This window comes from Suillus clintonianus (assembly GCF_016758775.1).
Source record: "Suillus clintonianus strain FC179 chromosome Unknown DEU56scaffold_31, whole genome shotgun sequence".
Lineage (NCBI taxonomy): Eukaryota > Fungi > Basidiomycota > Agaricomycetes > Boletales > Suillaceae > Suillus > Suillus clintonianus.
Window position 1 is genome coordinate 240,109 of NW_024539255.1, and position 23,691 is coordinate 263,799.

A 23,691-nucleotide genomic window follows, 5' to 3' on the forward strand; every position below is an offset into this window, starting at 1 on the left:
GCATTGGACGAGAGCGGCGGAGTCGAGTCACGGCGTCACCTTCTCCGCATTCTTGCTGGTAAACTGGCTGTTCCCCAGATCACCGAACTCCCAAAAAACATGCGGATAATTGTTACATCTCGCCTGCTCCCTGACATTGAAGCTGAACTTGGAGGTGCTCAGCACATTCGACGGATGTCCATGGACGATATTTCACCAAACACCGCAGAGCGCGACATCCGCGCTTACACATCAAAGGAGCTGGAAGGGCTCTCGGATTTTGGGGATAAGGAATTTGCAGCCATAGCTCAGAAAGCTGATGGCTTGTTCGAGTGGGCGCGTCTCGCTTGCGAACACATTAAAACACCCCACGCTGGATTTTCTCAAAAGGATTCCTTCGATGCTGTGGTGTCCCGCGATCCCGCCGAGCGCGAAAACCTGTTGTACAATATGTACGACTTCATGTTGACAAAGATCATGCCGAAGGATAGACACGCAAATGCCGCATTCCAGCGCAGACAGCTAGAAAGGTTTCGTTCCGTTATGGGACAAATACTTGGCGCAGCTGAACCCCTCCCTTTAAATTCCTTGAACATCATGCGGGGTCATTTTCCGGACGAAAGCGAGCATTACAAAGTAGAGAACATGTTGGGACATCTGGCACCCCTCCTCAGTGGCACCACTGACTCGTCTACCCCCATCCGACCCCTTCACGCATCCTTCCGTGATTTCCTGACCGACCAATCCTCCAGTGGGGAGTTTTTTGTCGATGTGTCGAAGAAGCAAAGCGACCTCGCATTTGCGTCGCTTCGAGTCATGGAACATGGTCTTCGCTTCAATATCTGTGATTTAACGTCTTCGTACCTCCCTAATTGTAAAGATCCTGGACTGCAAGAACGAGTTGAACAACGCATTCTCCCGCATCTGTCATATTCCACTCGATTTTGGACTGGACATGTACGAGCAACAGTCTTCGACCCGGAGCTCGCGAAAGAAGTAAAATCGTTCTTCGACCACGAGCGGATGTTTTTCTGGCTCGAGGTGCTTGCCCTGATCAACGCGCTCAGCGGCGCAGCTACCGCTCTTCGGCTGATTGCCCAATGGCCGAAGGTGAGCACATAGTTATTAATCGTCAGATCAATTACTTACGCGTAACCACAGCGCCATTCCGAATTCAAAAACATCTCATCGACTGCAATGGACGTGCACCGGTTCATTCAAATATTTTGCGGCATGATTTTACACAGCACGCCACATCTGTATGTATCAGCACTACCATTCTCGCCTGTCAACTCTGCCCTATCTAAATTTGCTGCACAATTTCCGAATACTCTTCGTGTGGCATCTGGACGTCATATGGACTGGCCAGCTGCTCAAACCGTGCTCAGGGGACACACTGACAGAGTTAACTCAGTCTCGTTCTCGCCGGATGGCACTCGCATCGTGACCGGTTCGGACGATAAGACTGTCCGGCTGTGGGATGCAGCGACAGGGCAGCCAGTCGGCGAGCCCTTCCATGGGCACACTTGGTCAGTTAGCTCGGTCTCGTTCTCGCCGGATGGCACTCGCATCGTGACCGGTTCTTGGGATCACACTGTCCGGCTGTGGGATGCAGCAACAGGGCAGCCAGTCGGCGAGCCCTTCCATGGGCACACTGACTCAGTTAGCTCAGTCTCGTTCTCGCCGGATGGCACTCGCATCGTGACCGGTTCTTGGGATAAGACTGTCCGGCTGTGGGATGCAGCAACAGGGCAGCCAGTCGGCGAGCCCTTCCATGGGCACACTTCCTCAGTTAACTCAGTCTCGTTCTCGCCGGATGGCACTCGCATCGTGACCGGTTTGGACGATAAGACTGTCCGGCTGTGGGATGCAGCGACAGGGCAGCCAGTCGGCGAGCCCTTCCATGGGCACACTTCCTCAGTTACCTCAGTCTCGTTCTCGCCGGATGGCACTCGCATCGTGACCGGTTCGGACGATAACACTGTCCAGCTGTGGGATGCAGCGACAGGGCAGCCAGTCGGCGAGCCCTTCCATGGGCACATTTCCTCAGTTACCTCAGTCTCGTTCTCGCCGGATGGCACTCGCATCGTGACCGGTTCGTACGAAAAGACTGTCCGGCTGTGGGATGCAGCGACAGGGCAGCCAGTCGGCGAGCCCTTCCATGGGCACACTGACTCAGTCAACTCAGTCTCGTTCTCGCCGGATGGAACTCGCATCGTGACCGGTTCTTGGGATCACACTGTCCGGCTGTGGGATGCAGCGACAGGGCAGCCAGTCGGCGAGCCCTTCCATGGGCACACTTGGTCAGTTAGCTCGGTCTCGTTCTCGCCGGATGGCACTCGCATCGTGACCGGTTCTTGGGATCACACTGTCCGGCTGTGGGATGCAGCAACAGGGCAGCCAGTCGGCGAGCCCTTCCATGGGCACACTGACTCAGTTAGCTCAGTCTCGTTCTCGCCGGATGGCACTCGCATCGTGACCGGTTCTTGGGATAAGACTGTCCGGCTGTGGGATGCAGCAACAGGGCAGCCAGTCGGCGAGCCCTTCCATGGGCACACTGACTCAGTCAACTCAGTCTCGTTCTCGCCGGATGGCACTCGCATCGTGACCGGTTCTTGGGATAAGACTGTCCGGCTGTGGGATGCAGTGACAGGGCAGCCAGTCGGCGAGCCCTTCCATGGGCACACTTTCTCAGTTACCTCAGTCTCGTTCTCGCCGGATGGCACTCGCATAGTGACCGGTTCTTGGGATAAGACTGTCCGGCTGTGGGATGCAGCGACAGGGCAGCCAGTTGGTGAGCCCTTCCATGGGCACACTGACTCAGTTAACTCGGCCTCGTTCTCGCCGGATGGCACTCGCATCGTGACCGGTTCGAGGGATCACACTGTCCGGCTGTGGGATGCAGCGACAGGGCAGCCAGTCGGCGAGCCCTTCCATGGGCACACTTCCTCAGTTACCTCAGTCTCGTTCTCGCCGGATGGCACTCGCATTGTGACCGGTTCGGATGATTTCACTGTCCGGCTGTGGGATGCAGCGACAGGGCAGCCAGTCGGCGAGCCCTTCCATGGGCACACTGACTCAGTTAGCTCAGTCTCGTTCTCGCCGGATGGCACTCGCATCGTGACCGGTTCGGACGATTTCACTGTCCGGCTGTGGGATGTGATGACGAGGCACCCATTGCAGCAGTATGCAGATATAGATCATCCAACATTAACAAACAAATGCTGCAGCATGCATTCCATCGAGGCCACCACTGCCACGACAAGCAACACTTGGAACGGTCACCCAATCCGCTTCTCGTCCAACTCTACCCATGCGCTGTGCGACCCTTCGCAGTTAACGGAGGGAGCATCCCATGATGAAACTCGCTCCGCCTCCCCCTTTCTGATGGCTGATGATGGATGGATTGTAGGACCCAAACATCGTCTCTTTTTCTGGGTACCATTCGCTTCTCGACACCCATTTTACAGTCCTGGGACCGCATTAGTGTTACCTAGAGGGGGTACAGAACTTGATTTGAGCCGCATGGCACATGGACAACACTGGCAAAAGTGCCGAGATCAGTGAGTCCCTCGAGCCTTTTTTATTCCTCGCGCGTACTCAAATCAACACTTGTAGACCTTGGTGACAATGATCTTGTTGCAGTAGTTGATGTACTATTACAGAGATTTCAGATGAGGGTTGTACAGTGTATAATGCTCCGTTGTTTATTCTATACCTAGCATCATGATAGAGTCTGATTCAGGGTTGTCTGAGCGATCGATTTGCTGAAGAGTCGACTGCGTGACACTCACTGTTATGCGTCCTGCTGACTTATTGGAGCACGTTACGACGGACAGTAATGTGAGATGCGATTGCGCATGGAGTGAGTCTTTTCTATTCACTGGCGCCTCACGTGGCGGAAAATGACACGGAAAAGCTGAAGAAACAGAAGATCGCTGCTGCGGATGGAAAGGTTTGAAGGTTCCTTGGTCGCTGTTTCCTTTGCACAGAGCACAAGTAGGCTTTAAATCCTGACACCACTGCGTGTGACAAGATAGGGAGTTTATTGTGTTTTGTATAACATGAGATCGCGATAAGCCTATGTACACAACGGAAGGTGGTGAGAGCGTGAGCACCATGAAAATGACGAGTATAATGATGATGCGAGCTCTGAGCCGTGAAAAGATGAGGCAAGAACAAGCGGAATGAAGAAATTAAACGAGCGCCAGGCAAGAGCGGGGGGCAGAATCGAGGCAAAGTGAAGGTAGGAGCTGACATGAGGTTCCACACGATATATGGCACTTTATTGAGGGGTATATTGGACGTGTGTGCACCAGGATGTTACAATGAATGTCCTTGTCGAGGACCTCCTCCGGGGATAGTCAATTTCTGGGACAACAGGAAGAAATACGCATTAATGCAGCTCGAGTTCCTGATGATAAATGTACAACAAAGTGAATAATTGCATCAGACTATGAGATGGACAGACTCACGAAGCCGCTGGGTAATGGTTATAATACAGTGACTACACGTGTCTCCGACACCCTCGAGCCTGGAGTCTACAGGCGTATATCGTCGTCATTGGATGAAACATCTCCGTGGTGCACTTCATCCCCTCCAAGGCGAACGCATCATAGCTATACTTAGAGTTTGTGAGTGGTGGAAGAGTCTGTAATATCAATATGTTCCCACGATAATACCACTGAAGAGGCTGTTATGCCAATTGGCAAGCAACGGTGAACACATTACTTGAGTATGTCTACTTGTGTGCTAACTTCTCCGCAAGAGTCTAACAGTACTCAGACAGCTACTAGGAAGTGCTCGCCGTTTTGCACGACTGTCGCTCTATCCAGAATCTTCTGCGGCCCTCCCGGGCCTTTGTAGGTCATATGTACCAACCACCATGACACACTGGCAATGGATGCTCAATGTTCCGCGGTCAAGCCCGCACGAGCGGTAGACAATCTGCACCCCATGCGTACTTGCACTACCTCCAGTGAAAGGTCGTACGTACCTGTGCTGTGGGCGTATCGAGAGACGCATGTTATGGTGGAAGCAGATCAAACACCTCCGCACACTGGAACCGATTCTCCCTCGGGTCCAGACTCCAAACCACTGGAGGTGGGTAATCTCATCTGAGGACCAACACAAGAGGGTCATTCATTCACAGACTTCAAATACCACCACCACCATCATATGCATTGCATACGACGGCTGCGGTACGGGTTAAGCACACATTCCTTCAAGATCTTGATTGTCATACTACGCCTTGTTCCGCCGAATTCATTGCCTACACCTTATTCCGCCGATCACCATCCCCACCGAACCTGTTCACATGGTAGTTCTGCAACAAAGCTAGGCATGAGAAAATGCAGATTTCTCAAGAGCCGCGATACCCACGCGGGCTCACTCATCGTAGTTCCAGATCGATGAGGTCGCTAAGCCGTTCGTATACAATAATTTGAGTGCTACTACGTTCCCCTCCCACTAAAAGGCCCTGTGCTCCGTCCGCGTATCAATTGGGCGGCGCTCCGGTTGAATGATTTTCCCGGTGTCGATGCTGACGTGCCTGACATGGACTGGGGCAGATTGGCGGGTGGGCTATTTTGAAGGTAAACGCGCCGTCAGATAAATTGGTGATAGCCTGGCGTTCCTGGCCCAAGATGTACCACTTGGCTTGAAGCCAAGGGAGCGGTCAATGCATGACTCAGAACATTCAAGCCCGACGTTGCTGTGTCAGATCATATTCTTCCTCAGTACTGATGGACTTGCTATTGGTGGTTTGAAGACGATATGTGACTTTCACCCGCGCGTCTCCGTCTTCGGGAAATACATGGGATGCCTATGACACCACCGCAACTCTTCTTATGGATTCCCCAGTGCTGATGTTATACATGCCATTGCCTTTCCTCAGAAAATGGACTCATAGACAAGTCCATCAAACCCGGTGCTTCTTAGTGCGATTGATAAAATACCATCTGGGAGCGAGCGCATCATAAAGTAGCTTCTGCACCACACTTCTCCGTGATGAAGGGAATACCATTTGTATGTTTCGAGAACTGCATCTCTCATTCTGAGCTATACCTATTTAAAATCATTCTTTCATGACGTCGGCGTTGCTTTAGATTCCATGATGGTGCTAAATATACTGACGAAGACAGGAACATTGGAGTCCGTATCGCTCATACAGAAAATCATCAGCAGTGATGCGTCCGATATTTCAGGTTGTGCAGTTTTTTTGCAATTTCCCTGGAGATAGATATCCAGCTTTTGTGTTGGCTGAACGTCTCCACATGGCTCAAGTCCTCCGAGTCGGTCTCGGTAATCTGCGACCTTCGTTTAAATCGCAAGACGTCATTCGAAGCCTGCGCGGGCCACAAGTCATTGTCCAATGAATCGCAGGATGGGCTTCTCCTCACACGTCACGACCGGTCGCAGACGGCACCGTAAACTCCCACCGTGGACTGGTCTTTTAGTTCTATGCAGTTTATTCATTCATCGCATGCTTCAAGAGCACGCACCTGATAGATACTCTTCAAACCCACGGAACGATTCCACAAAAAATACGTTCGACGCCGACACGCAAAGTTCAGGTTTCTTGGTGTTCAATTTTGCATAATACGCCCCGGCACATGCGAAACCGAATTAGCGCTCAACGACGTCATGTAGAGGCGAGCTCACTTCTTCCGACGTGATACTCTAGAAATAAGGTCCCATAAGCATCAGCGGCTGTCATCAATCGATGAAGACCTAACCTATTAATTTCGTCTATTTCTGTCACAGCTAGTAATTTTTTCCAGTTCAGAAGTCGTCAACTTGAGCAGATAATACATGACGTTCAAGAAATGTGCGAAGGAATGGGGTTTGAGTTGTGGTCCGTTTCCCTAGGGTTTTCCCTGGAAAAAGGTGGGCAGACTGTCATCTTCGGTGATTGTTTGAGTCGCGAAGCTCACCGCTTATAGCACGAAGCCCGTACATTTCAAATTCAAATTCTATCAAAAGAGGTTTGTCTTGATGAAAGGCATGTAATTGTGATATGGCCGCAGGACGTGCGAGGAGTTCAGTATGGGCTCAGAGACATGTATCTTTAGCAGTTCGACGAGAAGCAATATAATTGCGATAAAAGTCATTTGTCGAGTTTGAGGATATCACAGATGCGCTGTTGTGCCTCATATCAGGATAATAACGCCTCCACAGATGACGAACTCACTTCATGCTGAGACATCGGTATGCTAGAATAAAATTCGGAATCCATTGAAGAGCTTCGAGACTGGCAGCTCACGGGCGAATCGCATGTCAGGAAAGTATCCCGAATATGTGAAGCAATAGGATACTCCGAAGGTTGGTTCAGACGGGTCCCTGGATTGGCACCACAACTGCGGATGACCCTTGACGTCGGTATGATTTCATCGATCCTGAGTGTGCACCTGATTTGACAACCTTCTGCGCCCACAGGGAGAATGAGGATCGATGGGAAAGAAGCTTGACCTACACTGATGAAACACCTTCAATGGCATGCTCCTTACTTGGTGAGCGCGGCTTAGAAGATCGTATAGAAAATAGAAAACGCAAACCTCTTTCTGATGACTCCACAAAGAAGCAGGGTATCGAGGGCGCCGACGCGTCGCTCCAACCGCGCGATATCGTAGCTAGACAAGCGGTTTACATATGACAGAAGCTTCTAGCGGACAAGTTGAGTGGAGCAGCCCTATTTTTGAATCCAGCAGTGCGGCTGCAGAACAAGGAAAGTCGGTGCGCAGCTAATTTTGAGCAAAACTTTTTTGTGTGCTGAGAAGGCCTTCAAGGGGTTAGCTCATTGTTCTATCAAACGAGCCACCTGGTCCCCGCAGATCTTCAACATATATGAGGCTTGAGAATCTTCCACAGCGCTGGGTTAGATACCGAATGAATTGTAAGATCAATTCGCGATGATTTCTCCTTGACTTGCGTTTCAAAATGGTTCCCCAACTCCCACATCAGTACTGTGGGGCCCTTTCCGAACCTTGCCGTCGCGTGGAGCTGCCGAGGCGCAGTACCGGGAAATTGACAGGCGAGATATGGAAAATTTGCTGTACCGTCGAGGATTCGAGACTTTTCCGTGAATAACATGGGTCCAGGTTGTAGGCGCGATTGTGGGCCAGCTACACAAACACTTATAGAGCCTTTTGAAATCGAGGTACACATTTCGAGTCTGCTTATCTCGGCTGATAAGTATGTTGAGCGTTGAAAATGTCTCCGTTTACTAGCGCCGCACTTATTATTGGGTCAGTTAGAGCCGTGGTTGTGGCGCAAAGGCTCCGTATGCAGGATGATTGGGCGTTAAAAGCGACTATCATTCGAAACTGGCAGAGAACATCACGGCGCCAGTGAAATGCGAAAACCTTGATAGGTCTTTCCGTGGAAGGTTGATAGAAGAACAGCGGCTAAAGTTGCTATCTATCAGATTTTTCATTTCATTCCGAACCGCACAATTCAGTATATAAAATGGATCAACTTACACCACGTAGGTTGAGAATGGCCCTGGAGTCAACCTGGCAACAATCAGTGTTGTTGCTGCTTGCCCCAGACATGTTACTCACCTCCCAGTTTTATATCAGGTCACCAGAATGCGATTTCAGATAGCTGGTGACGTGTTCATGGTCATATCTATTGACCGTTAAGTAGTTGAAATCACCAGGATGCTGTCCTCTCTAAATCTATGTGCGCAGAAATTTCCGCGCAGCTTATCATTTGATACAGTTACGTTTTTGACAAACATACCGTACCCACTAGGGATGGTTTCAGGATGACCTCGAGCGGTAATTTGATGACGTCCGAAATCGCTTGGTACAAGCCGACTGCATCTATGACTGCATGATTCAACTTGACTTCGTGGGCAGGCCTTGATCCACGGAAGAAAGCCGATCAAGATAGAAGGGAGGGATGCTGTCGGTGCAAACTACCGATGTTGCATAAAGGGAAGGACCAAACGAATTGGCCGATAACAGTATGACGGAAATGGCTTATCTTTCGCACGTGTGTATTGAATCGCGTAACGTTGATATTACATAGGCTCAGTGGGTCTTCCGAACTCTCAAATTTTCAAACATATATAACTGTATCGCCATGACAGAGTATGCGAAGAATTCGCCTTTCTTTCTCCCAACCAGCTCCAGGTTACGCTTACGTTCATTAACGTCCTAGATTTTTTCCGTTGCTCTGCGTAGAGTCCACTAGGACTTGTGCTCGTTTTCCATTGCGACATATTGCGACATAGTCAGTTCTAAGCATTTGACTCAATTGACTGTGATCGGACTCACCTGGCAAATGGAACTTCATCCAGACTGTCGACAGTATTCTGTTGTGTCCACGCCAGTCTCACCTATATTTACGCGGAGATCACTTCTGCCAGTGACGTCAGTTTCCGTGGGGTCAAACTTTGTCTTCATTTTCTTCTGGTCACCAACAGCCCCCTCATCATCTTCATCTCATGTCTCAGTCCATCTAAGTCACTGACACCCTATTTTATTCCACAAAAGCAAGTTTCCGTCTTGATGTCACACCAATATAATCTTACGTTTCTGAGACAGGTCCTTGGTTATCGCATCAGAACATCAATAAGCCTTTGTCGCTGGGTCGCAAGATGTCTCAGCCGCGCATTTTATTTCCTAGTACCGATCCAAAAATTATGCAGAATGGCAGCGATGCAGGGCGTCTTTCGCCTCAGACCCTGCAACGAATGTCACATTTAGGTCATGTTCCATGGTCAGAGTCCGCCATGACGGAGTTCTTCGACCCAACTGCTCTTGAGCACGACAAGAGCCTCGTCGATCCAACCATGGATCAGTCATCCATACGCTTTCCTACCACTGATATTTATCAGTACGACTCGTCCAGTTCCACTTCTTCCACCTCTTCCGCGCCTTCCGATGAGTCACATATCGTCATGCCGCGCGCTCGACGAGTTCGTGGACAAAATTCCAACCCATCATCTCCCACACCATCGTCTGTCAAATCCAGGAACCATCCGAGTCCTCGCACACACCAAGCGGGCAAAAAGGGTGGTCAACCGCCAGAGCTTAGTGATGCATCGGATGCTGACACGGCGCGGTTGACGCAGGCACCATTTGACAACGCTGGGAGTGTAAAGCCCAACCCCTTTAGGGCACAGGCTCGTCAATTTTCCTCGGAAATGCGCTCCAGCTCCCTTCCCCATTTTGACTCACACGGCAAATCTCAGTCCGGAACTCTGAACTTATCGCCGCAGACGCGATCCATTCGAAATAAGTCTGGCCAGCCTATCAAGCCATCACTCAAGCACGCCAAGCTCCCCAGCCTATCAATTCCAATGAAGGGGGGCGGGGTTGTGCAGAGCGAACCTACGACGCCTACCCTTTCGAAGGCAGTACATTTCGACGCGAAGCTTGAGCATGTCAAATTGTTTCTCTCGAAGCAAAAGCCTCTAGCAGTATCGCGAGATCGTGATCCAGCTACCGATACCAGCGGTACCGAGAGCGATTTCCCCTCGTTCGCTCGTGGTTTACAGGATGACTTCTCCGAGAAACAAATCGAGCTCCAGGTTGTCAACATGCCGCCCATCCCGCCAAAATATGTGGACGTGATCATGCAAGCACTCACTTTATCCCAAATCGACAAGACTATCGTCGGAAGAGTCCGTGTGCGCAACATCGCGTACGAAAAATGGGTTGCTGCCCGGTTTACCCTGGATTTGTGGCAGACGACGAGCGAAGTTACCGCTCACTATGTGGAATCTGTGGACGGTGGCACGTTTGACATCTTCACGTTCACCATAAGGTTGCATGATATGTGGTCGCGTATCGAGGAGAAGACTATGTTTATTGCCTTGCGGTATACTACCGCAGGCAGGCAGTTCTGGGACAACAACCACGGTGCGAACTACATGCTCAAGTTCGTTGGGAAGCCTGTGGCGCGGAAGGCACCTGCTGCGACAGAGTTTCTCGTGGAGGGTTCGGGTTCCAAAGCCGAGTCGGCGAAAGTGGATAGAGGTCATTCCCAGGCGTCTCCTTCACTGCGTTCTTCCTCGACATTGACGCCAGAAACGCCTTTGTCAGCGAGGTATAATTTAGGCTCTGCGCTCAAGGTACCTCAAAGTGGTGCCCCTCCTCCCCTGTCTTCTCCTGGTGTACGGACCCCCACGTACCCTACAGAGCTCTCCAGTGGTTGGTCGAAGCATACTCCTTATCGCGTTGACAAGATACCACCACGCCATACTCGATCCGTTACTATAGGGTCATCTAGGGATTTGGAGAAGCGGGAGCAGGCGCACATTGTGCGGTCGGATTCTCTAGACCTCGATTCCCCACTTTCAATACATCAGTCACTCGCCGCACGCGAGCGCAACCACCGTCGTGGCTATTTCGACAGATCAATGGGTGGCTCGCCGCGTAAAACCCCTTCAGGTCCTGCTCTTCTTAGTCCGGTTGAAGAGCGGTCCCCTGCTCGCAGCAGTGACCCTATGCAAGGACAACCTTCCCTCTTTAGCAGATTTGCTGCTCAAAATATGGCTCGGATGAACAGCACGAGTTCTACTGCGAGTGCAGCGTCCGACTCAAGCTCCCTAAATACTCCACTTACGTCTCCGGGACCCAGCACACCCACTGCTTCTGACGACAAGCCATCTCTTAATGACAGCTATGGCCAATTTCTTAACCAGTAAGTCCCAGCCCTGGATCAATCGAAACTTGAGACTTACGCCCCATTACAGATTCTGCTTCTTCACTGGCCCTGGCTCACTGAGAGACCATTCGCCTAGTTCAATCGCCCGTTCACAATCTGTTTCCAATATAGAAGCGTTCTTGTGCTCATCTCCTCACGATTTTTCTTCTCCCTTGCGCGATCCTGCTTTCAACGGACCCCGCTCTTGTAGCTTGGATAACGTCACTACTTGTAGCAGTGGTTCGACTACCCCACGCGGGAATCCAATGCTTGATCGCCCCACACCAGTGATCCACTGTGAGTGTCTGCTCCGAGTTGTCGGCTAGCACCACGCTCACTCCCTCCACAGAACTTATACTCCACCTATAGACTAACGGCACGGGTTTTTCACGCTGCACTTCATGACATGCTTGGCGTCTACGATGACATCATGAAACGGACTTTTAGTTATCTCGATCTTGTGGCAGTCATCACAACTTGTACATTATGGCACTCTTTCACATTTCCTTGCACATGGTTTTCTCGCATCGTACAGCATTTTCCTTGTTTATCTTTTCAGCTATCTGTCATATGCTATGCTATCGTTATGAACTTTCTAGAATGCATTTCCGGCGTAGTGCCTCTGACATATTGATGGACAGTAATTTCCGTGACATAGAATGCGCCAAGTCAGCTCTTATATCTCAATACAAGTATCTTCGAGCTCTCAGATGATGGTAACAATATTTTGAGCAGAGACAACGTATAGAACACAGCACGATAGATATAAATAATTCCACCGTGTCTATGAAATCAGTACCGCCCTCTACGAGGACCGTTGGGATTATACCCCCTTCCCCGACCTGTCCACCCACCCCTACGGTTCCCCCAATCCTCACCACCTCTCGAGTCAGACGACCACATCTCTTCCTGACCAGGAAGCGGCCCACTCTGTTTCGGAGCAACAGCCGACGGGCCTGCGCCACCCCCTGAATTGTCCGCGGCACCGAACCCAGGAATGAAATCATCCGAACCCATCGGATCGTCGCCCGAAAACGGCGCACGCTGGGCATAACCATTATCCCCCAAACCAACCGCCGTGTCCTCATCCTTGCCCCACCACTTATTCGTGCCACCATAGCTGAACCCAGGAACCATCGCGTCGTCCTCGTCGTCCTGCCCGCTCATGTCCGTGATTTCAGGAGGTTTCTCGCCACCGCCGGAGAAAACTGATGTTGCGTCTCCAGGGCGCTCGCGCGACCAGAAGCGTGTGGTGTGGTCGTTGGATGCAGTTGCGAGGAGGTGGCCCATGGGGTGGAATGCCATGGACCAGATGTTGGAATCGTGCGCTTGCGATAACGTGGCGCGGGGCTGTGTGACGGGTTGCAAGGTCGTGGGTTCTGGGCCGCTGAGGTCCCAGTGGAGTACGGCGCCCTCGGAGCCGCCAGACACGAGGATCGGGTGCACGGGATGCCATGTTACGGCTGTGGATTGTCAGTGTCTGGATGTGGTGAAAGTAGGCACGGCTTACAGCAGACTTCCTTCTTGTGGCCTCTGAGAACGCGGAACTCCTTCATGGCGCGGATGTCGAAGACGCGGACAGTTTGATCACGGGAGGCGCTTGCTACAAGGTTGCCGTTGGGAGACCAGGCCAGGCCTTGGATTGTATTTTTGTGCTGATGCCTGAATTATCCCGTTAGTGATGGCAATAAAAGTATTTTGGTGCACCTACAGTGTTGAAAGAACCGCTCCAGTTCGCGGGTCCCAAAATTTTATTTGGTTATCCTTGCTTCCAGATACTAGAAGACCTTTACTAGGATGCCACTCGACGCACTTGACATCCCACCCATGTCCTAGCAATAAAATTAACGCGCTAAACTGTGAAACGATGACCAATATTACATACCCGTAAGAACACTTTCTTCCCGACTCTCTTCAAACGACCATATTCGGATAGTCGAATCATCGCTTGCCGTTGCAAAGCGGCGGTCATCTGGACTGAAGCTCAAGCCTCGAATAGCCTCGCGGTGACCGGCCCACGCGGTTAAATTATTCATATTCGGTTGGAAGTACTTGATTATTCCGTTCTGGTCTGCAGAAGCTAGAAATGCGCCAGAGTGTGTGAACTGGAAAGCGCGGACGGCAGAATCGTGGGCCTGCAGAATAGTCTCGAAATTAAATGTGAGACCGTTCCAGAGGGTGAATTCTCCGCTTGTTGACCCTGTCAGCACTCGCCTTCCTTCTGGAGTCCACTAAATTAGTGTTTGAGAGTGTCGAAAGAAATATTAACGGTGGTACGGACTGTGACGACGTTGACTGGACATCGAATCTTGTTGGTTGAGGTGTGAATGAATTTGGTGCACAAGGACGTCGAGGAGTTTGCTGGGTAAGCAATTGGTGGGAGCAGCTATATATGACAAACAATCCCTCAGCTGCTACGCGCCATGAAATGAAAAGGCCGTACGTCAACAATGAAGGGAGGAGCAGGTCTCATGGAGGGGACATATGTCGAGTTAGGTCGGTGTTTGCGTAGCTACACTCGGTTAGACATATAATCGTGTAGTGGCCGAGCTGCTACATACAATATTCCACCTGCCCATACCCGCGTTAAAATCCACAGTCCGCCGAGGCCTGGTCTTCTTTACGGCTTTCCCGTCTTGCAACTGTCTAGCAGCAGCCATTTCTTGCTCGAGAACTCTGGCATCATCCATAGGAGGTGGCTGAGGATCAGAGAGATATCGTTTGGGTGTCCATTCTAAGTGAGGATGCGAAGGTGGACGCGGAATTGAGCTCGAAGGTAATAGAATCGGTATTGATGATGTATCCATGCTCATGGTCGGCAGCACCAAGTCCTAGTCCAAATTTTCGCGTTTCGAGCAAATGGGAGACCTAGCTAGTAGCAGGATCAGTGGCTGAAGCGCTGAAGATATGAACGGTATTGACTTGGTATTGACTAAATACTTGACTTCCTCGGGGATCGCATGCGCGCTTGTTTACATCTATTTGTTACACATGTCGACGGTTTCCGTTATTGACTCCGCCCCTGCCATGAGACTATCACTGAAATGCGCACTGACCACAAGCACTGCAAAGCAGAGTAAAGAAATGACAGCAAAAAAATCTTCCAGCTGGCTTAAGGAGAGCGGATGTGTTGTTGTATTTTCCCCCACTCTCTTTCCTCCCAACCACCATCATCTCGGTGATCTTCAATCTCAAATCCCAAATTCTAACTCATAAACACCACAAACTTTCAAATGGCTCGTACCAAGGTATGTAGATACTGTTCCACTCTATGGTATATAATTCTGTGGGGGGAGGGGGACATGGTCATCGTCCCGAGTGAGGGGTGCATGACAAGGAGGTGTTGCCATGTGCCGGGTGCTGTGGCGCAAGACCTGTGTTGGGTGATTTTCTTTCACAAAGAAGGCACCACGGAGGTTTGAAACCACGCATTCTGTTCCATCCGCATCTTCAACCCTTCGGAACACCCTCTCAATCCCCCGATGGAACTTCCAATGTCGTAACATATGTTTCTGACGACTTTCCTTTTTTGGTAACTTCAGCAAACCGCCCGCAAGTCGACAGGAGGCAAGGCCCCTCGCAAGCAACTCGCTACCAAGCAAACTAGAAAGAGTGTCGCGGTTAGTATTTGCTATTGGATGTCTCGAGGACGCTTATTAACATTTGTTTGCTCGTCGTCGTAGGCCACCGCCACTGGAGGTGTGAAGAAGCCTCATCGCTTCAGACCTGGTACAGTCGCCCTCCGTGAAATCAGGAGGTACCAGAAGTCCACCGAGCTGCTCATCCGCAAGCTCCCCTTCCAGAGGCTCGTGCGCGAGATCGCCCAGGACTTCAAGGTATGTCTATAATTTCGCTTACATGTAATACAAATGTTGACCATCTGCAGACCGACCTCCGCTTCCAGTCGTCCGCTGTTCTTGCCTTGCAAGAAGCTAGTGAGGGTAAGTCGATGCATCTTTGGACTGTCACTTACGCTCACGCATGTTTGTTTGTGCAGCTTATCTGGTATCTCTTTTCGAAGACACCAACCTGGCTGCCATTCACGCCAAGAGGGTCACTATGTAAGCTTCCTTCTCCACGTTGTCAGTAGTTTAATTGCTCACACCTTTTCTTAGTCAACCCAAGGATCTCGCTCTCGCTCGCCGTCTCAGAGGCGAACGTTCCTAACCTACCAATCTACTCAACCGGGTGTTGATTTTGATTTATACGACGTCTCGCAGAATTCGTTTGAAGTGCTTGTGTCCGCTCTCCCCTCATTTACGCTTGTACTAAGTTGTAGGATCTACATGTACAGTATGCCTTGTTCCTTGTGAACGTACGCTGGGACTTAAATCTTATGAAGTAGTTTACTCCTACGAACCAATTTTTACTATAAATTTGTTGCCTTGTGTCAAACCATGCCTTGCGGTATTCAGTGTTAAAGTGGTTGTCCGGGTGAGTTTAACAGAGTAAGGGCCCTTAGTGGGAGGTCACGCAAGGTTGCGAGACATGGTACAATAGGTAGCGGGAAGGTCAAAGGGGTAAGCCAGAGGGTGTAGTGAGAGGTAGAAAGTAGCAGCAGGCACTGGTAGTGGGAGGCTGGAGGAGTCTAGTTAGCCCAGGTAGTAGGGGATTGCTCCCATCGGGGTGGAGAATATTCCCACGAGAATGAGCGCACAGCACGGGCAGAACTTGGGGTCAACTTTACCGTCAGCGCCTCCGAGGACAGTCGAATTTACACTATGGAACTCAGCCCAGAACGGCTGGGCGTGTGAGGAGGGCATAGAACCCCATGATAAGCGAGGCGGACCAGAGGTCACTGGTGGCTGTCCAGCCATAGGGCTGAAGCTCAGCGAGAGTCGTCTGTGTGAGCGGGGTGGAGAACTGAGAACATGTTCGTTATGAAGAAGCCGCTATTGGTGATGATCTGTGCTTGGCAAGTATGAGACTGCAGAGAAGCATTGCGCGTGTAAATCCGTCGACGTAAAACGGAGGCGCTGTTGATTTCATTCGGAAGCCCTGACATGTGTTTCTTACCCAGATCCATGTGCACAGAACGTGTTAAGAGGAAGAAGGAAGGTAACTATACACGCTGAACTACAGACACAGCCGCCTGAGTGCCACAGCAAAGGCTAGAGTGACGAAAGGTAACAGCAACTCTGTCCACGCATCTAACAACATTTGCTACCTGCTGCGGGCGTGGAAGAGTCAATCGCTACAGGGATAGTGTCACTAGTGGGTCCCTTGATGGGGTCAGCAGACTGCTCGATCGACTTGCTCGAGACGATCCGGTAGATATCTGGGAGCACGTCAGTGAACTGCCATTTGGTGTATAGAACAAAAATACCGGTAAGGATGGTTTGGAAAGCTGACTCGACATTTGATGCGTCTAGAGCCGAAGTCTCGATAAACGAAAGTTCGTTCTCCGCTGTCAGAAAATTAGTACATGAGCGATTCAATCACAGTCGGTGCATGTAAAACATACTTGCAAAAGTCTTTGCCTCCTCAGTGGGAACTGCCCTCAAGTGTTTCAAGTCACTCTTATTTCCAACAAGCATTATAACGATGTTGGAGTCTGCATGATCCCGGAGCTCTTTCAACCACCGCGTTACGTTGACGTACGTTGCATGTTTAGTGATATCGTACACCAACAGAGCACCAACAGCACCACGGTAGTACCTGTGAAAACATTAGGCTAAACAATACACTGCGACTGCGGAGAGCGACCACGTACGCAGAGGTGATTGCGCGGTAACGCTCTTGACCTGCAGTATCCCATATCTGTGCTTTCACCGTCTTGGCGTCAACATTGATCGAGCGGGTCGCGAACTCGACACCAATAGTTGATTTAGACTCCATGTTGAATTCGTTCCGAGTGAATCTCGAGAGAACTAGGGACGTGGGTGAGCGTTCGCGCGTCCCATGATAAGCACACTATTCCTTACGATTTCTGTAGGCTACAGTGAGCTAGGAAGCGATAAATGGAACATGAAACATGCTTACGATTTGCCGACTCCAGAGTCACCAATTAGAACAACCTATGGAGGGGGAACTGGTGAGCGCCGGGAAAACTGTTGTGTGAGTTGACTACGGACCTTGAAGAGATAATCATATTCGGTCATGTTGAGTTGTTGGGAGCGTTGAGTAGTTAAAGAGCTCTAAGTACGAAGGAGTGCGTTGGTCGTACAAGCAGTGGTCAGAGTTCGAAAGAGACTTGGAACTTGTTCCAGCCGCGCTCAATACTTAAGCTTTGACTTGACTATGCGATTTTTGTTGTGTCTGATTGGAGGCTGATAAGTATTTATTATAGGTCGTTCCAGTGTTTTGAGGCTGTTGTCTATTGGCAGATGACAATCAAGAATGTACTGCCAGTCTATAATTGCCAGTCTGGTCTGATGCTTCTTCCATTCATGATTCATATCCCACAAAACTAGGGCGCTGGTGCCTCGGCATGCTTTAGCTACCACCGGACCGACCCCGTGGTAACGACGAGGTTTATAGCTCCCTTCATGTCTGCTCCACATACCAAGCGTGTTTGCCAGATAATAAAGGTACCTACACTCTCTGCAATAATTACCCAAGCTCCCTGGCCGTTCATGACAGCTCAAACCAGAATGCGTGGATGAGTACAAAGAGGTCCATAGCAACGTCTGGCCTGGCGTCCTCAACGCTCTTAGGCGGTACCATATTGTGGACTACTCGATCAACCATGTCGTCGTACACTTCACGAACACGGCTAGTGACTTCAAGAAAGACATGAAGTCTATTGAGGACGAGGAGATGCAGAGGTGGCGGAGGCTCACAGACAGCATGCAATAGAGCTTTAATGACGGTGCATCTGGGAGTGGAATGGAGATTACTTGGTGGGCGGTGAGTTTGCTTGATAGACTGTTAGTTTCATTCTCACCCGCGTTTGAATCGACAGCGCTGCCGAACATATTCCAGAAAACGGACGAAACGGACGCAAAACGGATGATTGCCGAACGACCCGGGGCCCCTACACTTGTCACCCCCACACCATACGTTAGCTTTCTTGGGCCAAGTAGTACGTCTTCGCATGCTGGTCCTTACTCCTGTGGACTAAATACGTGTTTGGTGCGGGCACCCCACCACTCTCCAACGGCTTTATGGGTAGAAACAGGTGGAAATGAGTGCTTACTCTCTCTAGCGACGTGGTTCACCCACGGTAGACGGGCAGCCCACAAGACAAGGGTAGACCCGTCACCACGCACAACTTAACCCACTGTACAACTCAACATTCCGCGCACGAGTCACTGCTTTGCATTTCACGACTAACGCTTACTTCGATTCAACTGAAGGCCGGCACGGATTAACTCCCATTTCTAATACTTGACTTCATGCAAACATATTGACTTCGGTCAATCGATCAAGGCACGAGCGGATACTATTCCGTCTCGCTCATTTCGGCCTATGATAAAATTGCTGGAAGGTGGTATATTTAGGACGAATCCACTGTCATACATAGATCAAGTTCGCACCCGCTCACATCTATCCATTCTTGGAAAGCATGGCCGCAGTCTCAAAGATCCATCTTGGTAGCCGGTCATTGATGCCACTCTCTTCCACAGCTATTTTATAGGTCTGTGGAGAGCTAGTCTGATGATGAGAATAATGTCTCGATTTAATCATGCTGCGGTTTTACAGTCGTTGCCTCTGGGTCTCTCCAGCATTTACATTCGGACAAGAGGTATGTTGATGCTAATAACGGAGCGGCCATCTCGCTAATGACAGGTTTATATGTTGAACTGGTCTGGGTGAGCCGAGTCCCACGCCAAAACGGAATAACCATGAATTCGCAACAGAGACGACGTTGGTCTTTCGTGGCATTTTGGTATCTGAGTGTATTTCGGTCGTGATAAGTGCGGTCGGCAAGTTGTGCGAACACGAACATATCCTAGGTGCGCTATCTTGGAATATTATTTGATGTGTGTGTTTGGCAGGCTAAGTGAATGGTGTTGTGCTCACAATCGGCCTCGGAGTACTGTGTATGTCTCCCTACATACACTGTTTGTTTCTTCTGACTGGCAATATTCGGAATATGTTCCGACGATCTTGGTGACAGATGTAGTGAGTATTCTCCACCGTTTCTGTCTAGGGGTGAGTAAGACTCTTGACCAGATTATTGGTTCAAGACAATGACTGCCACAGCTGCGAGTCTGTTTCGAGTGTGTGATCCTCCGAGACTGATCACTAATTGGATTTGTCAGGCCTGGTTATACATGTTGCCCTACGTTGAACGAGTATGGTCGGGAATATAATGCTGGGCGGTAAGCTACACATCTCAAAGACTTCAGTGGTATTGACTTGAGTGAAACGTCACGCAAGTCATCATGATCTCTCACTTACATCCCATGTATCGGCGGTCCAGAAATGCGCGGATATTTCTCGTTGTCATCTTCCTGGCTTTTATATTAGGGGATAAGCTTAATGGTGGATCATTGCAATGCGTCAGTATGGTGGATGTTTGGTTACAGTTCGACTTCCCGAGATGCCGCACGGATTTTCAATGTCCGATTGCTATTTGGTTTCAGTAATATTGTTTCTTCGTGTATATCCCTAGTTATATTCTACTAGAGCGATTTTGTACAGAATGGCAATCTAAATTACAATCTAAACTCCTCAGCGGTCCAGAGGGGGTTGTAAGTCTTGCTGTATAAAATTGCCTGATCATAGTGTTCATCTTGCGGGGGGGAGTACGAATCTGTTTGCCTTGTCAAAGCAGTGCACGTGGATTTCGCTAAGTCTCAAACAATTATTCGACATCGATTAATGGAAGATATACGTGGACATTTCTCCTTCGTCTTCTCCTGCTCCATGAGTGCGATACGTTCTTGGAGATTAATGTCGTAAAGTTGCTGGACGGGTTGCATGGGGTACTGGAAGCTGACCTTGCGCATCTTGAGTAAACTCTTCTCCTTGGTCTTGACACCCTCGAGCAGTCTCAAGAGTGTAGTAAGACTTCGCCTCAGGAACGACCTTGACGAAAGCCTCAAGCTTACTGCAGTATCTCTTGACTGTGAAGCGATTAAGGTGGAGGACATCGGTGATCGTGTTGTTGAGGAAGGTAGAGTCGTGCGGGAACTCAAACACACTTTCCAAGAAACGTAATGTAAACAGTCCAAATCACTTGAAGATGCCGTTGATGATATTATGACTGTCCGGCCAGGACTCAGGGCACATGGTAGCAGCAAGCTTCCCGACTAGCGTGCGTGCTGCTGCACCCTTCGTCACGAAATCACGGTTCGTGCAAATGATCATGCTCATCTTGCATCGTGTCAGCATAATGTTCGTCCTGCGCGCGTTCTTTAAAAACCCCACGCCCTGGGAACGGACTAGAGAGATGATTGTATGGTCCTCTTCGTTTCCTGCGTCAAACGTCGGCCAGATCCTTCCAGCATGTTAAGGAACCACCTGCCTTGGAAGGAGTCCACATTGAAGCACTTATCTTCCCACAGAAGCTTCGCTGATTTTAGTTGCTCTTCAATCGTAGTCCTCTGCGCATCGTACGGGGTGAGGATCTTGAACTTCTTGCCCTGGATTTCGTATAAGCGGGCGAGGTGGATAACCATAGATATCTCCTTTTGATTCTAATACGAAAGACGCAAGGCTGAGATTCACATTCACAAAGGTGAGGAAGAAAGGCGTACTATCCAGCTGTGCCCCGCTTTCTCCTCCCGGCCCGTTTTGACATCCAGGAAACGACATGCTGTCTTGCTGGTGATTTCGTGCATAGTCCTCAACTTCTGATCGTATACATGATGGGAAATGAAGTTTCCAATGACGACTGGCATGCGGTCTGGACGGAGTTGAGACGGCGAGGACACGAAGTCGAGATACGAGCTTACACTGGGTATTCAAAAAGTGTGCCCGCTTGTTGATATGAGCCTGTTTTCCATCAATTCGCTCTGCGTGACCAGTGACCATTGTCCGCTTATCTCTAACCATCGTTTCGATTTGGATGACCTGTAAGTGCAAACGTTCAGAGTTGGTGGCATACCGCCTCATAAATTCACATATTTGGATATCTAAGCGTAATGCCTGGAAAATACAGATTTAGTGTACTACTCTGAGATTGCGCGAGTGATTGCCTACCATTTCAATAAAACCTGTGGTAGGCATGATGGGCTCGCCTTGGATCACATGTTGAGCCAGGTAAGGGTACGTCTGCGAGTTGATACGAAGCGGAGAGTAATTCAACGGCCCGTTGCGAGGCTGACGAATTCTCTGCCTGGAAGAAGAATTTGGGTACAGGAAGAGCTTCTTGTGGGAAAAGGGGTAGGCGGGTAGTTTTGGGACGTCTGCTGCGGTGCATCCATTGAGAACATTGAAGTCGATGCAGCAATGTCCAGCAACCGCCAGCTTCCCCAATGCTTCGAGAAAAGAAACCACTTCCCCTTGATTGCCCTTAGGTCTCCGCAGAGGACAGACGACGGTGGCTGTCTCGCCCCCGAGAGTGACCAGATAACCAGCGAGAGCTGGGTGAGGTCCTATTTCCAAAAAGCTCGGAGTACCGATGTCGTGAATCATACGCTGGATTGAGTAATATTCTGCGCTGAATCGGTCGTGTTTCAGCATACCGCGTTCGGTGGAATATGTTGGGATTTTAGGAGGCTGCGAGGCATAGCGATCGAATACTTATGTCTGCCACTAGGCGCAGAAACTCGTCACGACAAGCGTCCATTAGTCTGGAATGCACAGGGATGATGGTATTTAAGCCATATGGTTGATCAGTGACTTGTACTAGCAGTATCTGCAAGCACTGATGCGGACGTGTGATCCCTTTAAGATATGAGCCGACTTATCTAACACGTGTCATGAATAACTGAGGGAAGACGAACACAGACGCAGAATATATGCAAGGTATACATCGAATAAAATTGAATAAATGAAATGAATGGTAATACTCGAAGCAAACACTGATCGGACATTGAAAATCCGTGCGGCATCTCGGGAAGTCGAACTGTAACCAAACATCCACCATACGTCAGAGTCAACCGTATAGATTTCATTTATAACATACAATGCCCCGGTTGACAGGATTTAGAGTAGTGAATATATAAACGCAATAATGATTGTCCAATCATAACATAAGCAACGCAGAGCCGCAAGATTCATGACGGCCATGAAATGTCCTTACGCATTAAAATACGTCATGGTGGAAAGCATCATCCCGAAGATGATCCAAAGGCTCGTCGATCTCCACGGCACCCAATGTATCCTGTGACGCCTTTCTTCGCCATGCCTGACACTCGATCGTATGCTCAATTTACCGGCAACTTCTGCGAGCACAAGGACACTGTGACCTACCAGTACTACTCTAAAGTCCCTCGCAACCCATGTTTGCCCACAGACCTTTTAGGACGACTTATTACTAGGTCGTCAGGCAGACACGGGTTTCGAGGGACGTTAGGGCAGTACTGACGGGTGACAGTGTTTTTGTGTTCGGAGAAGCTGTGGGTAAATAGAGGATATGACCGAGTGTCGGACATGACGAAGAAAGACGTCGGAGGACACATTGGCACGCCGTGGAGAGCGCGAAGCCTTTGGACCTTGGTGAATCACCTTCGGGATGATACTTTCCACCATGACGTATTTTATTGGTAGGCAGTAGAAAATGCTGCAGACCTGCAACTGCTGTTGAAAAGAATAAATAATACTTGTATCTATAAGTCGTGGAAATTCAAATCGTCAGGTAGGACGTTAGAGGGAGCCAGGAGAAGGTGGTATAGGATGGACCTCAATGAGCACGGGCTCATTCAAAGGAAAGTTGTTGATCAATGATGATCATATTAGTCTGAAAAGTTGACTGCATGAGGTGGTGATAGTAAGAGACAGAGAGGAAAGGTGATAATGATGTAGAGGAAATGCCTACGCTTTATATACCATGCAGCTCATGTCCACAAATTATTTGAGGTGTGGATGTGGATGTTGGACTAAATCGAGAAGCTATTGTGGTCACGGTTGCGGCAAGCTGCTAGGACCATACCCTTGAAATTTTGAAACCTTGAACAATGACTACATGAATCGTGCCACATTCAGTCTTTATGCTACCTC

The 23,691-nt window shown here is 49.8% G+C and overlaps 8 protein-coding genes across 8 annotated transcripts; 3 read left to right on the top strand and 5 right to left on the bottom strand.

Annotated features, from left to right (window-relative positions):
* Positions 1-2,970: 2,970 nt before the first annotated feature.
* On the top strand, positions 2,971-3,971 carry DEU56DRAFT_856896 (uncharacterized protein). Its single transcript, XM_041355272.1, has 3 exons — positions 2,971-3,542; positions 3,598-3,715; positions 3,774-3,971. Exons 1-2 carry the CDS (start codon positions 3,142-3,144, stop codon positions 3,605-3,607), a joined length of 411 nt encoding a protein of 136 aa, XP_041208971.1. The 5' UTR covers positions 2,971-3,141; the 3' UTR covers positions 3,608-3,715; positions 3,774-3,971.
* Positions 3,972-9,778: 5,807 nt separating this feature from the next.
* Positions 9,779-11,963, top strand: DEU56DRAFT_735878 (putative phosphatase regulatory subunit-domain-containing protein; the record flags this gene model as incomplete). The annotated part of the gene is made up of 2 exons (XM_041348480.1): positions 9,779-11,634; positions 11,687-11,963. 2 exons carry the CDS (start codon positions 9,779-9,781, stop codon positions 11,961-11,963), a joined length of 2,133 nt encoding a protein of 710 aa, XP_041208972.1.
* Positions 11,964-12,335: 372 nt separating this feature from the next.
* DEU56DRAFT_331376 (WD40-repeat-containing domain protein) lies at positions 12,336-14,589 on the bottom strand. The gene is made up of 7 exons (XM_041345706.1): positions 14,199-14,589; positions 14,081-14,149; positions 13,919-14,023; positions 13,523-13,868; positions 13,349-13,469; positions 13,148-13,299; positions 12,336-13,100 (listed from the first exon to the last, which is right to left on the bottom strand). Exons 1-7 carry the CDS (start codon positions 14,448-14,450, stop codon positions 12,430-12,432), a joined length of 1,716 nt encoding a protein of 571 aa, XP_041208973.1. The 5' UTR covers positions 14,451-14,589; the 3' UTR covers positions 12,336-12,429.
* A 75-nt stretch (positions 14,590-14,664) lies between these two features.
* On the top strand, positions 14,665-16,219 carry DEU56DRAFT_801306 (histone H3). Its single transcript, XM_041353142.1, has 6 exons — positions 14,665-14,885; positions 15,180-15,257; positions 15,321-15,473; positions 15,524-15,578; positions 15,635-15,698; positions 15,753-16,219. Exons 1-6 carry the CDS (start codon positions 14,871-14,873, stop codon positions 15,802-15,804), a joined length of 417 nt encoding a protein of 138 aa, XP_041208974.1. The 5' UTR covers positions 14,665-14,870; the 3' UTR covers positions 15,805-16,219.
* A 493-nt stretch (positions 16,220-16,712) lies between these two features.
* Positions 16,713-18,000, bottom strand: DEU56DRAFT_856908 (GTPase). The gene is made up of 7 exons (XM_041355273.1): positions 17,712-18,000; positions 17,620-17,654; positions 17,562-17,566; positions 17,351-17,507; positions 17,102-17,295; positions 16,964-17,044; positions 16,713-16,915 (listed from the first exon to the last, which is right to left on the bottom strand). The coding sequence occupies exons 1-7, from the start codon at positions 17,736-17,738 to the stop codon at positions 16,788-16,790; spliced, it is 627 nt and encodes a 208-aa protein (XP_041208975.1). The 5' UTR covers positions 17,739-18,000; the 3' UTR covers positions 16,713-16,787.
* Positions 18,001-20,252: 2,252 nt separating this feature from the next.
* On the bottom strand, positions 20,253-21,074 carry DEU56DRAFT_801323 (uncharacterized protein). Its single transcript, XM_041353143.1, has one exon. The coding sequence runs from the start codon at positions 20,676-20,678 to the stop codon at positions 20,382-20,384; it is 297 nt and encodes a 98-aa protein (XP_041208976.1). The 5' UTR covers positions 20,679-21,074; the 3' UTR covers positions 20,253-20,381.
* DEU56DRAFT_801325 (AAA domain-containing protein) lies at positions 20,735-21,559 on the bottom strand. The gene is made up of 4 exons (XM_041353144.1): positions 21,483-21,559; positions 21,285-21,433; positions 21,053-21,224; positions 20,735-21,002 (listed from the first exon to the last, which is right to left on the bottom strand). The coding sequence occupies exons 2-4, from the start codon at positions 21,426-21,428 to the stop codon at positions 20,761-20,763; spliced, it is 558 nt and encodes a 185-aa protein (XP_041208977.1). The 5' UTR covers positions 21,429-21,433; positions 21,483-21,559; the 3' UTR covers positions 20,735-20,760.
* A 131-nt stretch (positions 21,560-21,690) lies between these two features.
* Positions 21,691-22,164, bottom strand: DEU56DRAFT_736015 (uncharacterized protein; the record flags this gene model as incomplete). The annotated part of the gene is made up of 1 exon (XM_041348484.1): positions 21,691-22,164. The coding sequence occupies one exon, from the start codon at positions 22,162-22,164 to the stop codon at positions 21,691-21,693; it is 474 nt and encodes a 157-aa protein (XP_041208978.1).
* Positions 22,165-23,691: the final 1,527 nt, after the last annotated feature.